The 16,826-nt window shown below is 38.2% G+C and overlaps 2 protein-coding genes across 2 annotated transcripts in view; one reads left to right on the plus strand and one right to left on the minus strand.

Moving 5' to 3' along the window:
• Positions 1-16,826, minus strand: part of LOC139140564 (protein D2-like) — a 178,444-nt gene that overhangs the window by 20,325 nt on the left and 141,293 nt on the right. The gene's annotated exons all lie outside the window — the stretch shown is intronic.
• Positions 10,599-14,305, plus strand: LOC139139651 (uncharacterized). The gene is made up of 3 exons (XM_070708517.1): positions 10,599-10,742; positions 11,783-12,417; positions 12,852-14,305. Exons 1-3 carry the CDS (start codon positions 10,719-10,721, stop codon positions 12,922-12,924), a joined length of 732 nt encoding a protein of 243 aa, XP_070564618.1. The 5' UTR covers positions 10,599-10,718; the 3' UTR covers positions 12,925-14,305.

A 16,826-nucleotide genomic window follows, 5' to 3' on the forward strand; every position in this document is an offset into this window, starting at 1 on the left:
ATGATAGACATGTTTTAACTTTCATCAATCACCATCGTACCTTGGATACTGTATTTATATGGGTCGTATATGGGTCCCACACGACCTTTGGGCGCAGTTTCGACGACTGTATCCCTTTAACCATCGTCCGCTCGCACGGCTCGTTAGCCAGACAGGAGCCCAGCTGCCCGGAGCGGAGACCTTGGCTAGCGAAGATGCCCTTTAACCTACTGATCGTCTAATCATAGCGCCTCTAAAGAATCGATATTTCGGCCATCAAAAGTCCTGAAATTTGGGAAATGTTTCTGGAAATTCCTCAAATTACCAAAGTCCTACAATTTGTTTGGAAAAACCCAAATTATCTGTAGTTGTGAGTATCGCGGGTTTACACTGTCATAATATTGCATGACTATGCAAAAGTAAAATGGCATCGTCCGTTCGCACGGCTCGTTAGCCAGACAGAAGTCTTCCACTAACCACGATTTCTGATTTCTGATTTCGGGCCCGGGAAGCATCCAGCTGCCCGGAGCAGAGACCTTGGCAAGCGAAGATGGTAAAATGGATGCCATTTTCTTTATGATTGCATATTTTGTAGGAGTCAGTGAATAGGCAATTCAAATGATGAGAATAATAGCTTTCAACGTTCCTTCGATACTAGAGAAAATCTCAGTTATCGTATTTTTTTGTAGATAACCAAATTACCATTGATGACTTTTTGATTTATGACACCCCTTCGAAAAATGAAGTCTATATTCGATATTCACTTACATCTAATGGATACAAAACATATTTATAGAGATGAAAGTTTTCTTCTGAATGCTCTGACATCATTTTATAGTAACAATAATTTGGCGTTGTGTAATTCATAATAGCCACACGGTATTGTGCTTTAGTCAATCTTCATATATATTTATTTCTGACAAGGCGTGCACATGCGTACCCGTTAACTTTGAAATGTGTCGTATGCCCCCGCTGTAGTTGCCATTTTACAGTACGCTACCGCCCATTCGTCAAATGATACGCGCGACTCACGCGCAGGTACAGCAAATGACCAATGAACATTCGTCAAACGAAAATGCGTCATATGATAACAGAGTCGTGAGAAAATTTAGTGTTCCAGCCGTTTTGAAATAAATCACTCAGAATACAATGTACTCTTTGATTTTATGCAGTTCACACAACTTTATAATAAATTGCAGTCCTTGAAGATTTAAGGGAGGGAGTGGGCTGGTTAAGACTGAAACATTGCCAATTCCTAAAAATGTTACTTTATAAATGAATTTAAGAACGTGTAATGAAACTTTGAAAACGTGGGCTGCTATAACCAAGCAATGAAGATACAAGAGCTCATAATAGGCTTATATTTACCCAAAGAAGGAGAAAAACTGAGGATTGAATATATTTTCTCACTTTTTCTCGATAGTGTATTTTAGATGTTGTAAACTTATTCACTACCATATCTTACATGTTCGTGACACGTCTAGTAGAGGCAGTCTCAAGATATTGCAGATCATAATTCATCCACCCATTGTTTTGCTGTATTTACTCTTCAAAGTCACCGAACCTCCTCGACAGCAGGTACTTGCGAGATGGCATCCTTCAGCATTTCTGCTGCATTCAGAACAAGTAATAATAGACAAATATAATAATAATGCGGTGTATAAAAGGGCAAATCCCCCCCGAAATGGCTGCCACATAAATTTTCTCCATTTGCCAACTATATGTGATATTAGCTTTCACAGCTACTACCCTGCTATTGCCTACAGGCAGTGTCACTGTCACTGCATGCCGGCAGTGACAGAGATAGCTCTGACTCTGATGTAGTTGAAGAAAAGTTTGGGTCATAGGACGCCCAATTGACAGTGTAACATACTTGTACAGAAGATCAGGCCAGAGAGCAACACATGGAAGACAGAGAGACTTGACAGTTATCAGCGATTTTTGGATAGTGCTGTTCACGGTTACAGGTTTGTTACTAAATATAGATGTAGGCGCACGACATCGTACACGCAGCTTGGAATGCGGATAAATTTTATCAATGTTGCATGCGTGGCTGGTTTTTGCAACTTGTACTCTGAGTCGTGAATTAGTATTCATTGTTACACCAGCAGTCGCCCACTGAGATGTATTTTTGTCGTTCTTGCATGCGTAATTTTCAAAAGCGTAATCGAAAAATGCGGTTAAATATTTATTTGCGCATATTAATGAGAGAACGATGACGTCAACTGTGAACGGCCCTATTCCGGCACATAAGAAAAAAGATGGTGTCACCATGCTTGATTTTCAACAAATGTACTATGAAAAGTCACAGTTTTTCACGGAAATCATTTAAAATCAATATATAAAACCATTCATTTCGAGTTCACGCAGTGAATGAAAATTTACAAATGCAAACTTCGTCATTTCTGAAAAGAGCAATCTCTTGAAGTGTGCATAGCAAATTCAAAAGTGATAAAGATAGGGTGACCTCACTCTGAAAATTTACACATGATGACTTTGTCACCATACCAATATTTATGAATGGTGTCATCATCATCGAAGTGATCAGGACTTAGAAAATAAAGTGAGAAACGACCCCCCTAAAAAAGGATGTCTGCACATGTAGTCATAATATGGACGTCTAAGAATAAGACATCCTCTCAAACAAACAAACAAACAAACAAACAATTTTCAAAGCTCTGTGCTTTTACCAGTAAATGAACATTCACTTTCAAGAATTAGTAAATAGGCCTTCATACTTAATACTGAATTATCATTGAACAGACCTGAATAAGGTCATCCGTGGAACTTACAGATAAAACGAGATTCAATCAGAAGTATATCTTTTTTATCAAAAAATAAGAGAATTGGTTCAAAATACACGCCATCGTCATCGTTTTGAAAAAAAACGGCATTTTATTCCTGACAGCATAGAAATCCAACTTGAAAAGTATCAGACGAGAGGTTTCAGTGAAGAAACTTGAAAGTAAATCTTATAAATGTTCAAATTATAAATGTTGAAAATACCTTACCTGGGCAACTCTAGTAATACATATGTCGAATATAAAAGGAATTTCCACATTTGTAGCTAATTTGCATATTCATTTGAATAAAATCAAATCGATGAATCGTGATGCATCTTCACCTGTGGCGGCGCCAATATTTTCGATATTTGTCAGCGAGTCGTATGTTTTCGCCAGCATTTATGATACAAAAATCTGAACCTGGAAACACATATCTTGGTTTATTTCCGATATATATTCACACAGGTAGTATCTAAATAGAGAGGGACTATTTGATTTGTTCTGTAAGTAGTAAAAATTTCAGAACACATGACAAGATTCAATAAGCAAATATTAAAAGCCATGTATTATTCTCTAAATATATTTCTAGAAAAACAAACAAATATGTCCTAACAATGAAAATTCAACAAATTTAATGAAATATAAATACAAGTTCTGTTTCTGAAAAAAAAACATGTGAAAATTATCATTTCCTGAGAACTCTTAGAAATGACTTGACAAAACAGCTGCATCAGTACCATAGTTTGACAAGTACACCATCACTTCACTTTTATTAGACTAATCACCGTCCGGAGGGACGGTGGACTAATGCACTATCATTTAACTACTTCTGTTAGACTTCAGTCTAACAGAAGTTTACCGAGTTTACCGAGAATTTGATGGCATTATTTCATCCTACATGCTGTAACATATTGGAATCGGTCACACTACATATGCAAGATATTTTCGTCCAGCTTCTGGTACTATTATGACGGCCTGAAGGAAATGAGCTCCGAGAGATCAGGAGTACAGCACTCCCCAGATCAGCCATCTCAGAATATACTTTTCAACGGCTGTCTCTTGTACATACCATTTAAATTGCAGAAGCATGGCTAGAAAACTGTTGTTTATTGCTTTTACATGGAACAATACAAGTTATTTACAGGTACAGATCTAAATCGGTCACCGGGGGAGTTACGAACCGCACGTTAAAAAAATTAGTTATACTGAGTAGAAAAAAATGTTCGTTGCTTCTTTATACTGAAAAAGTAATTCGATGCGTGACTGAAACTATAAAAAAATATTTTGTGGGAAAAGTTGCTGGCAGACCATTTCCTCAACTCCCCCTGAAATCAAATGGTTATCCCCTAAGTATCTCTTCATGCCAAAGCTTAACAGTACATGCAGGGGTTGACCATTATGTATGGACAGGGGTGGTCAGCTGAAGGATTTGTTACTTTCTTGACACCCCCGATTCGAGGAGGGTCTACATACTTGTTTTGAGGATCTCACTTTCCACTTTCAAGTGTTGTTGTTACATTTTGTAAAAGCAGTAGAACAAATTTTCAAAAGCATTCATTCCACAACTTGACATTTTTAAAGGCCGTTTTCGGAGAAGATCCAACCGTAAAATGCAAGGTAGAAAAGTTTTGGGGCATTTAATTAAATCTCATATGAAATCACACGTCATTAGAATCAGTATTCTCTACTCTGTAATTGGCAAACAAAAATGTTCGAAAATTCTCACATTTTACACAAACCCCCCCGCCCCCCGCCGCTTCATATTTATATACTACGAAATTATAACTGCAGACTGATATCCTTGAAACAAAGAAATATAATTACATGTAATGATTTCACTATGCTTCAGAAAGGTTCAACATCCGGTATTGTTCAAATATCTTTATCTGTCGTTGGACATATGATATGTTATTTGTTCTAATGATCCTGTAAAAATTACCCATCAGCTAGGTTATGTTCTGCTTATGTTTGCATAGGCAGATTAATTCATTTTTAGCTCACGTGTGTAAACACGTGGGCTATTGTCATAGCGATGTCTGTCTGTCTGTCCGTGTGTGTGTGTGTGTGTGTGTTAGTGTGTGTGTGTGTGTGTGTGTGTGTGTGTGTGTGTCTGTCTGTCTGTCTGTTTACACGATAAATCAAAAACGCCTGAACGGATTCAAGTCAGATTTGGTACACAGGTACCATATGCTACTTGCAAGAACTGATTAGATTTTGGTTAGTGTGGCTTGCATATTAATGAAGTTATGCAATATCGTTTTTTTCCGTACAATGGTTTCCCTATGGAGACGTTAATGACAGTGTAGACATATATCAAGAAATACTGCACAAAATTTCATGAAACTTTTCACACATGACAATCTCAGAACATTATGATGGTACTGTGAGTGTCATGTCAATTACCTTCTCATTTGCATATTTAATGAACTTTTGTTATTAGTGAAATAACTCTGAAATTCCTGCACCAAACTTGATGATACTTGCAACAAATATTGATCTGATATATATCTAATTATACTTTGAAGCATTGGGCAGTGTCAAGTTAATAAATAGGTCATTTGCATATTTTATGAAGTTTTGTAATTAGTCATATAACTCCAATATAACTTGACCAAATGTGACGAAATCTGCTGCAGATACTGATCTGACTGATATCTAACTGTAGTGTAAAGCATTAAGTGGTGTGAAATTAATTAAGGGTTCATTTGCATATTTAATAAAATTTGTAATTAGGTATATAACTCTGAAATTACGGCCCCCAAGTCTTTGAAATTGGGTACAGATATTGTTTTGATAAATATCTACTTGTACAGAGAAGCATTTGGCAGTGTCAAGTTAACAAATAGGTCATTTGCATATTTTATGAAGTTTAGTGATTAGTGATATAACTCCAAAATAACTGCACCAAATGTGATGAAATCTGCTGCAGATACTGATCCGACAGATATCTAATTGTGGTGTAGAGCATTTACTTGTGTGAAGTTAATTAAGGGTTTATTTGCATATTTAATGAACTTTGTAATTAGTGATATTACTCCAAAATTACAGCGTTAAATTTGATGAAACTTGCTACAGATGTTGATCTAATAAATATCCAATTGTACTGAGAAGCATGGAACAGTGTCAAGTTAATAATTAGCTCATTTGCATATTTCATGAAGTTTTATAATTAGTCATATAACTCCGAAATAACTGCACCAAATGTGATGAAAACTGCTGCATATACTGATCTGACAGATATCTAACTGTGTTGTAAAGCATTTAGTAGTGTAAAGTTAATTAAGGGTTCATTTGCATATTTAATAAACTTTGTAATTAGGTATATAACTCTGAAATTACGGCACCAAATTTTGTTAAACATGCTACAGATATTGATTTGATAAATATTTAATTTTACTATGAATCATTGAACAGTGTCAAGTTAATACAGGGATTATTTGCATATTTAATGAACTTTGTAATTAGTGACATTACTCTAAAATTACTGCATTAAATTAAAAAAAACGTGCTACAAATGTTGATCTGATGGATATCTAATTGTCCCATGAAGCATTGAGCAGTGTCAAGTTAATTAACAGCTCATTTGCATATTAAATAAAGTTTTGTAATTAGTGATTAAAATCTGAGAGTACTGTGCGATGTTGAAAAAAACCTGCTTCATTCAGTGATAACATATATCTTATTGTTCTGTGAAGCGTACTACTATTAATGAACCTGTTGTAAAACACGTGAGCATATTCAGTTCATATCTGGTTACCATTTGGCCTTGTTTTATGCTTGGCTGGAGAGTTGCACTTTGTGAAGCAGTTAAAGTTTCGTTCACATTGACTTCCAGTGGACAGAAATAATTCTTACTATCTTAAATGGCGTTTGTCTTGTGCCAAGGGGAATACTAAATGATGTTGCAATTTATTGTGGGCAAGGGTTTGGAATAGTGATCTAATTATAAAGTCGCTTTCATGGCAAAGAGCTATGTTTATTCGTGAAATTACCTACTAGAAACTTATACATCTCTTCAACTTCTTAGGCATAGCTGGTGTGGAATTCCTATGTAACATACAATTTTGCTTTAGCTTCTGAAGTCTTATGTTTTTTACCTGTGAAAATCTGCCATACTGAAAATACGGTCGACCGCCTCAGACCCACTTAGTTGGCAAAATCGTATTTAAAGGTGTTACAGACTAAATTTTCTTTGGCTTTTTGATATTGTTTTGAATAAAGTTTATGCCGACTTGAGTAATATGGTTTCGCACTTCAAATGACGGTTCGTAGCTGTATGGCCATGGACTTTCCTGAAAAACTTTTTCCTCGACATTTTGAGTATGAGGAAAGGAAACAGCATGTATGAGAAAAGAACGGCTATTGGCATGGTGTTAGCCCTCTGTTTGCATTTTAATATTGTGTCCGGTAAATTGGGAGTCAGTGTTGATAAATAACAAAACCAATTCAAGGAACGTAAAATAATCCTGATTGTACCTTTGCAATAAGGTTGGACCATTATATGGTGGGGGAGGGGGGGGGTTCGAAACTTTTGTAGTCAACCTGGCTTTTGCGTTGACGATTGAATTGAAAGCCTTTGGATGAGCAGACTCCTTCCACTTTGCCTCCCTAGTACAAATACAGCTTTTTAAATTATGCAGGAAATCAAATGCAAAATTTTAAAGCAAAATTTCCGCTTCACACTTTTGATTTTTGACTTGTGAACTCTGAGGTCGAACGGAACAGTTGGAACAATTTCTTGCTGTAAAACGCGAAGAAAAACATCCGTCACCATGGTGTAGAGTGTAAAAATCTCCACCGGTCTTTTCAGGAGGAAAACGATTCTGGGAGAAGCTAGAGAGAAAAAAAGCTGCACCAAACTTAATGTTCTAAACCTCTCCCTCCCGGAAGATGGTCCAACCCTAGACTTTCCAAAATCAATGGACTTAAATCACTTGCCCTGACAACCAGTGGTGACAAATGACGAGACAAGATCTCAGCGATTGTTGGTACAGCGTTTCACTTACCACTTACGAAGCGGAATTCCATGCCTATGTATTTCGAGGGGTTTGTCGAGGATTTTCCGAAACATAGTACAACTAACCCGGTGTCTGATATGCACAATAGGGTATCGGTGTATTTCATATAGGAATATATGGAAATGAGGATATTTTTTGCAGGTTACACTGAAACCCTGAAACTCGGTCTAAACTTCTATTTAAAAGAAACACCAAAGTCGCTCGTGGTTAGGTACACGGCGAAGCCCCCTATCATGTGTAGCGTAGAAAACCGCTATGCTACAAAGCCGAACTAACCACAATCGACTGTATAGACGTTGACACTTCAATATTAAAATGTGAAGACGAGTCACCGTCTTTAATAGCAGAGTTCAGGTATGCAAAGTGTGAAACCACCGGCCAGAAAGGCATCTGAAATTGTGTGAAATCGTAACACGTCTCCCATGTGGCACAATATATGTTAGAACCTCTTCTGCATCTCAAGATGTTTGCAAATGTGGTTTTCCCGCTCCACTGCCTTTCACATTCTTACACCCACACCAGAAACACGGACTCCAGACTTTGCTCCGGTAAACCTTGCTGTCTCCAATCACGACCTGCATGGCCTGAGACGAAGTGAAAGTGGCCTACACACCAGTAATAGATCCGCAATAAGGCCAGGGCGAATGTTACATACACTTGCCAAATTTATTCAGTAACGATACAATCACGGTAATTACCCAGTTCTAAGACTCGTGATTGACAGTACAGTCGCCGCATTCAGTTAAAATGAACGTGCTTTTCTCTTTAACTTTGGACCAATTTGTTTTCCACCAACAGTCGCCGAGAAAATGATGCTGTGACGACTTTCTTGAAAATACTTAACAATGCCGATTAACAAAATAGGAAATCTTGTATGCGGTGGCAAGATGTTCCCTTGCATTTTTCAGCCCAAAATTTGATCACATTAATGATTCAATGTTTTTTGCAGTTCTAAATCTGAATGACCATTTGTTCGCTGACCTGATGGCTGAATGTAATGCTCGACAAGATTGAATGACTTTAGGGTAAGAAAGAAACTCTTGTTTCCTTTAGAAACTATTGTGTTTAACAAGATTTCGTAGAAGAAGACAAACTATGTGAATGGTCCTCTGGTCAAATAAAAACAGATGTAATATTAATACCAACCGACAATCGTTGAGTCAATTGTTTGGTTATCTTCCCGTTTGAACGTTTTTTTTTTTGTTTGAATAACGAAGACAAGCTCAGTTACACGTTTTCACACTATGCACTGAGATGCTAATATTACCATCTACACTTTTTGTTTTCTGGAAAATACAGGGAAGTTACGTCATATCATATGACCAAATTATCCAGCAGAACGATAATTCTCATTAGCGGAACCTTAATTAACTCGTGATGCATGCCTGTAGAAGCACGCGGCAATGAACATGCCTGGCACACGAAATGTGCATTTTTGGCTCCAACGAGGAACGTTTTGCTGAATGTGAAAGTCCCTGTCTACCGAGAACGCTGACGTCAATTACATGTGCAGTTTTTATTTTAGATAGAACACATGTGGAAGTCATATTCCCCCGTTAATTATAAACACAGATGAACTTTAAACGATCTGTCCACATGAATAGGAATAGCTGATTTGTTAGCACACCGTATAATATTGCTATATTTGTAATTTCCCGATCCGCGGAAGGAAATGATGTTATTCGATAAATCGCGCCCCGACTAACTTGCCTTTGCTTTCCGGTTCAAATACGACCAAGTCACAATAATTTAGTTTTTTTCATTATTCCGGTTTACAATCGGAGTGTCGAGTTTCGTATATCACTCCGGGAATTCTCACAAGGGGCATGGTTTATTACTTTGCAGACAAAATAAAGTTCCTTTTTTTTTACCAATGGGGGTCTCCAAACGTTTCTTTGAGAGCGTCCTCAAACTTGATGTGATGCCAGTGTATAGCTCTAATATAGACGTGCAAGAGAAATATGACGTACGTTTGTTTTTAACCAAACTTTGATGTTCTCCGCTTAAGGGGAGTTTACAACCCTTCTGAGGGAAGCAACAGTCTGCAACATAACCCAGATTAGCCCGTAAAAAACAACAACAACAACAAAACAACAACAACAACAATGACGGCGACGATGACGGCAATAACGAAGACAACTGCGATTGTGGTGTAGATAATCACAAATTATTTTTGTGAGAGAAACAGACAGACAAGAAAGACTGACTGATCGACCGACCGACCGACAGATACAAGGAAAGAAGTATACATACCCCTTTCTTCAGTAAAACAGCATCTACAGCTATCGTTGCCCTTCGATAAGTATTTCACTCTACGTTAGACTGCAAAGCACGGTCCACTTGTGCACAGTCTCTGTGAGTTCTGTACACTTCCCAAGCCGGATATAAGAACAGAAACCAAAGGATAACAACTTTCCCTACAATATCATCTCCCGGAGGCCTTCTGACAGCCAGTTTGTATAACAAATTCCCGATCAACAGCGTTATGCATATCATTTCCTTGTCAAATGTGCACGAGGAGGGTAGGCATTTACCGAGGCGACCCTCCACTACGTTTCTCCTCTCCGGAGTTCTGAGCAATGACCATGGATCTCGCTTCCCTCTTCCTTGTATACATCGTTCTTTGTGTAGGCATAGCACAATGACTGGGTTTTTATTGGGTCAACAAGATACCCGGATCGTGACTCTCGCTTCTGACATAAGAGTTTCCGAATCACTTGGTTTTACTACTGACGACACTTTCCATTTCTAACGCGTATGAGATTCCGGGACTCTCCCTCTGGCCCTCAAGAACACCAAAATGCTGAGCTGACAAGTCTCTATAAATCCTGCAAATTTCGCGGTATGCCAACCACTTCAATTTTCACAGCTGAGAGGCGAATTATCGGTACATTTTTGTCGGTGGCGCAACAGATCAGAAGCAACAGCAGATGCAACCATGACCTTGCTTGGCCATTCCATTGTAAGTATACCCACAGGGCGGTGGATTTGTCATTTTATGCATTGTCAATGTTGTCAATGTCGTGTGATTTTGTTTTCAAAATATTGGCCAAAGATATTTTTGCACGAACCTCACAATAAGGGCTATCTGTATCATATTAATCGATTATGCTAGACATTAAGAGTGGTTCTTGTGTATTTGCTCATTTTTTGATAAATTATCACCAGCCGAAATCAGGGACAGTTGCCAGGATATATATATATATATATATATATATATATATATATATATATATATATATATATATATATATATATATATATATATATATATATATATATATATATCAGTAAGAGTTGGCTCAATAATAGCATTGTCTTCACGGTGACTAATGGCTTTCACCCTGTTCACAAAGCAGCGTAAGGTCAGACAAAGAGGAAAGGGGAGAGATGGTTTTATAAATGTTAAAATAGAAGCTTTTCTACTATATGGTCTTAGTTCTTTGGAATCTTTTATCTTTAACAGGATTGGAACTATTTTTTGGATAATTGGAATGTGCATTGCTTTTGGTTTAATCAGCAAATATAAGTTCGTCTGCTTTCCTTGTTTTGCAATAGGCTTGTTTTTATGGGTAATTTGTAAGATTGGAAATTTTTAACCGTACGGCACCATGCACTTTTGATAAATTTGAGCAATTTAGAGATCCAATTCTCCCAAATTGGTTCCAATCGCGTTCTTTACATAGAGTGGGTGTTAATTTTACTGGCCTGATCATAATCACGGGACGACATGAGGTTATGTAACACTGGCAGTACAAAAAAGACCATGTCTCCAGCCTGAAAGGCAAAACGGAAAAAATAGCATATCTAATTCAAATCCCGCTGAATTCATATTAATTTTCGTCCTGATATCAATGTCTAATATTAATATTAAATCCTTATACTAACTGAAAATAATTTAACAAGGTCACTTAGTCGATCGCTGTTCAACTAATGTCGATAAGAAAACCCATGGAGTTTGTAAAATCTTCCTGATAAGAGGATTCATCTCTCTACGTACAGGCAACGCTTTCTTTCACCCTGGGCTTGATGTTCCTGACAAATGTGTCTTATGCAAGACCGGCCTCTAGGAGAGATACCGAAACTTGGAAATTGTCATCAGTTGACGTGGTCGTAAGCAACGGAGGCGAGTTCACCACAGGCAATGACAATGATACCGTAAGCGCAAACAGCCTTGCCAATCAAAGCGTAATCGAGCAAAACGATCAGCGTGTAGAGAGTTGCTTTGAACCGCCCGTTGATGATTTGCATCGAAGTCTTTCAGAGGTAGAAACTCTCCGACCCGCTGTGTCTAAAGAATTCGCCACTTGGCCTTACAGAAATACCGAAGAACTGACAAGCATCATACGGTCTGATGAAAATCCGCACCCAGACGTTTCAAGCAACTTCACGTGTCCTCTCGAAGTTGCCGACTTGATCACCGCGGAGGACAACGAGATGGCGCTCTGTCCGTGGACCTACGCTATCAACACTGACAGCGAGCGATTCCCAAGGACCATCGCCGAAGCCAAGTGTCGTTGCCAAGGCTGCATCGACCCCGACACCGGCGGAGTTGCCAGCGATGGGAGGTACTGCAGTGCCGTGCATTACAATTTCTGGGTGCTGAAAAGAACTGGCTGCAGAAACGGAGTTTACACGTAAGTGATTCAAACATTTCCGATAAATGTTCATTCCAAAAATCAAGTTTGTTACGAGTACGATGATAAAATGCATCTGGAAAAAGTAAAAGAATGAAACGAGAAGATACTTTGCAATTAGATGTGTAAAATTTTAGTGGGCGCTTTGAATATAATTCTTTGCGCTGGTAGGCTTTCAAACAAAATTAAGGAAACACAATGCTAACATTATTACAAATAAAAATATTATTTTTCCAAAAGAAACCAAATTAAAAATGAGTTTATGTTAATACACTTGCATGTCATTTTGAATCATATGTAGTGAAACATAAAAGGAAATATTGAGTAAATGTATGCTTTCTTTCACCTTGCTCCACCATGTAGTTTTACCTAAGGCGTGTGCTCGCTAAATGAAAGACCATTGAAATTTAACGCACTTTCTATATTCCTTCCAGGTATGATTACGTCAGAGAAGCTATACCTGTCGCTTGTGCCTGCATCAGACCCAGAGTCATTAGACAAGAATGATCTTCAAAATAACCCAAATAGATCTCAACGCTGGCTTATCAACTCTGTATAAAAAGTAGGATGACTTATCGCACATTTTCTAGTTGTACAGACTTAGCGTATAGTTTCTCTCTACTCTAGTTGCCGTGACCGTGAAACAAGAAGTTAAACATGCAACAGGACCACAATATTAACAGGACAATACTTACAAGTATTTTTCGTTCTTTTGGCTGTGAAACACATATTTTTTAATCTTCTCCTTAAGTGTTAGAGTTGAGACAAAAAAGAGATAAACAGATAAACTAGAGTGTGTATTGACCCCAGGACTTTCCTTGGATAAATGTTCAATATTAAGGATGACAGACTCCTAGATGAATTTATAAACTATTTCACTGTATGACTTTATAGATGACTTTATAGACTATTTCACCATCGAAAAGATTCATCTCATTTTTGACCTATTCTGACCGATTCACTGATTGATCAAAATGTAAAATATGAAGAATTTAAGCTTATGGGTTTACTTTATAAATAGGTCTGAACCCAAAAAAGTGATCTCTTTTCTCGTCTCATGCACTGAAAAGAATTTAACACTATACCCTGCGGGACCGATGGAATAAGTTGGGATCATAGAGGGTTGTTGCGAATCGAATGTACATCGTTGAGATGTTTATTGTATAAATGAAAATTTAGTATGCCATTTTGGCAAAGTGGAATCTAAGAATTCTTTCACGTTGAAAGATAAATTTAAATAAATGATTGCAGTGCCTAATAAGGAAACGGTCTGTACACGTACTATGATAAGACATATTCATGCAACACAATTGAAACTATTTTGGAGATAATTGCGTAAAAAGAAGTCACATGATCTGTACATCGCTATTTCCCTTATTTAACGTGTCGTCATTTACTTTCCAATAATATGAATATTAGGTCACATTTGTATATTTGTAAAGTTTGTTTATAAAACGTATCCTTATAAAGTATTTTTCAATCAAATACTAGTTAACGCCATACATTTGTTCCCAAATCGCTTTTCAAATACATTTCTACTCGCACTGCCAAATCGTGTTGTAAAACCTCATCTACAATTTCTGTAAAAAGCATTTAATTTAATGTTATTTAAAAAATCCTTAACTCTTTTTTTTGCAATGTAAATTTTGTAATGTTAAAATGTCAAATGATATTTCAATTTTTCTGAGAACTCATTCTGCGTGTTGATGCTCATTTGTTTGTAATAAAGACATACATAGTAATGTTGGCCTCTTTCACTTCCCAGACATAGTGAACAAAATCACGTACATGTGAACATCTCTTTCGAGATTTCATAATATTACCGCATTAAAGCCATTCTTGAGAACTAATGCTTTGCTATTTCGAATTAAATAACCTTGGCAGCACGTATTTTCCGTCGTAGTGCCTTCTGTTCATATCACGTGGTGGATGACGTCATTCTTTCTGACTTTTACGTTGTGTGGTTTCTTCGCCCCTACATGCCAGAGTTTCCTCTAGGAAGTTATTGTACTTGGGCCTCAGCCCAAGTACATTTGTTTTCATTCCGTGGGAAAAAACTGTAAGGTATAACCATTTCTGGCTGAGACCAGGGAGGGCAAAATGTATTGGCTTCATCTTTCTTGGCATAATAAATGGCGTAATGATGTTAACTGAATGGAAGTGCTGCTCTCAGCCAGTCTTGAATAAGTGAGATGTGAATATTAATGCTTCTCTATCTGAGTTTTTGCCACAAAATCTTCTGAATATAATCAAAATGTGCATCGAAATGCAACAATTAATGCACCCTCCGTTTACTAGGCGATGGCACGACCCTTGCTACACCCACTGGACGAGCCAAAGTGGGAGGGGTAATTTCGGTTTGGTCGAACAGGAGGGCTCGAGACCAGAATTTAACATTTAAACTTGAAACATGTTTAATCACTGACAAGATGTGGATTAGTGTTAATCAAAGAGAAAGTTTGAAAAGGAAAGGTTTTATATCCCGGACACAATGAAAAACATTACGACTGGAAACTGTACCCCCGGTTGAGAATAGTAATGCCCACAGCGATGGAGAACACTTATCCTTGAGCTGAGAAAACCAGACCATCATTTCGAAATAGAGCTGCAGATTCGAGAAGCTCGTTAAAAATAGCTAGGTACACCCCATAAAGGGGTGGTTTCGAGTCTTGAGGGCAAATTTCGCCTCCTTCATTTAGAAATCGTACGTTTGTTTTTCCAGGGGAACACATCATTTGACACAAAATTTGCATGAAAAGGGGCCGCCAGTAAGCACGTGGTCAAATCTGGCATAAGAAACAATATGAAATGTTGGGTAAAGCCAGTCCAAAATAAACTGATTTGAACTTTTGTGTTTTGTAATTTATACCACTGCAGTAACATGACTTTTTTTTGACAACATCACACAATGTAATACGTTTTGAAACTGAATACTCCGACGTATTCTGTGTCCCCTCTGCTAAAAAATACGGTATGCCGATTACCATGTAAGGAGATGATGACGTCAAGACAGATTTGTAGTGCGTTTGGTCTTGGATGGTGCACGAAGTTTTGTCGAGGTAGCTTGTGTATTTATTCCTAAATGGGAGATATTAGGGTCGATCTAAAAGAAGGCCGAAAAATGTTATGATACTCTAAGCGAGCTGAACTCCAATGCGAATGGTTGGATAATTTGGAGGATGTCTAGACTGATCTCGTCTCATTAAGATTATTTGGCGGTCAGTATTGAATTTCAACTGCGTCACAAGTTTGCGTCGAACGGTCAACGAACGATATTTTAGAAATCTGGAGACATGGCACATCGCAGTTTTATTTTAGTATTTTATATTTTACAAAAGATGTAAGAAGCAATGATTTTGTTGAAAATTCTGAAAAAAATATAGGAAGATTTGATCGCGAACACATTTTCACTTGGGGGTCAACTAGCCCTGCGTACGATGCTGTGTGTTCCGCTACAGCTAACCGCCCCGCTCACCACAGCCCTGCAAAGACCCGTACGTTGGGTCGGTGACTTCAAATCCATTTTGGGACTTGACGTAAAAAGCCAAATTACTGCCGAAATTCAGCGTTCTTGGGCCCAAGTCGTATCCCAGCCTACCTCAGCTACTCGATCGCTTCCAAAAATGACAGTCTTTTATTCACTTCTCGTAAATAACCGTCGATGTCGGCAACTCTCTCGCTGGCCCTGCGTACGATGCTGTGTGTTAGCTGTAGCACATAGCATCGTACGCAGGGCTAGGGGCAACATGGGGTCGCAGCCATGTTGCCTCAAAACTTATTCTGTCTGCACTCAAAACTCAAAAATGTCGCATATGAACCTGAAAAATCGATGTAATTTTGTCAAACTTCGGCGAAATTTCAGCCTAAGGTAAATTTACTGAAATTTGATCGACAAATAATCCTGAGCTTGAACGTGACAGCTCGCCTTCTCCAGGAAGTCATGCATCCGGCCAGCTGCCCATATGGCCGGGAGCATGAGATTGTTTTCAAGCGACGGCGGCAGACCGTACGGGGCTCTGGATATGAACCTACCGCCGGTGTAGCTGTAATAACTGTTGCGTTGTTTTTAATCACCACGGACGAAGTCCGAGGGGACTTATAGGTTGGTCATGTCCGTGCGTCCGTCCGTCCGTTCACGCCTAGTACCCAACCCCATACAGATGCACGTCGATTTGTTTCACAATGCTATCAAATTTGGCCGTGTTAGAGGACTTTTTAGTTTACACCTCCATAGACTCCCATGTATAAGGCAGTTCTCCATAGACTCGCATGTATGATGCCAAGAAAAATAAAAATTTAGTTTCTCATCGTATTCATATTGCCTAAAGGATGCAGTGACACAGTTTTTTTGTCCCCACGGATAAAGTCCAGGGGGCTTATAGATTGGCTCATATCCGTCCGTGAGTCCA

The sequence above is a fragment of the Ptychodera flava genome, chromosome 9 (assembly GCF_041260155.1).
Source record: "Ptychodera flava strain L36383 chromosome 9, AS_Pfla_20210202, whole genome shotgun sequence".
Lineage (NCBI taxonomy): Eukaryota > Metazoa > Hemichordata > Enteropneusta > Ptychoderidae > Ptychodera > Ptychodera flava.

Bases quoted from the DNA above. Each gene is read 5' to 3' on its own strand.
- LOC139139651 (XM_070708517.1), top strand. From the start codon at position 10,719: ATGACCTTGCTTGGCCATTCCATT. The intron at 10,743-11,782 runs GTAAGTATACCC...CTCTACGTACAG, and splicing joins CCTTGCTTGGCCATTCCATT to GCAACGCTTTCTTTCACCCT. The intron at 12,418-12,851 runs GTAAGTGATTCA...TATTCCTTCCAG, and splicing joins TGCAGAAACGGAGTTTACAC to GTATGATTACGTCAGAGAAG.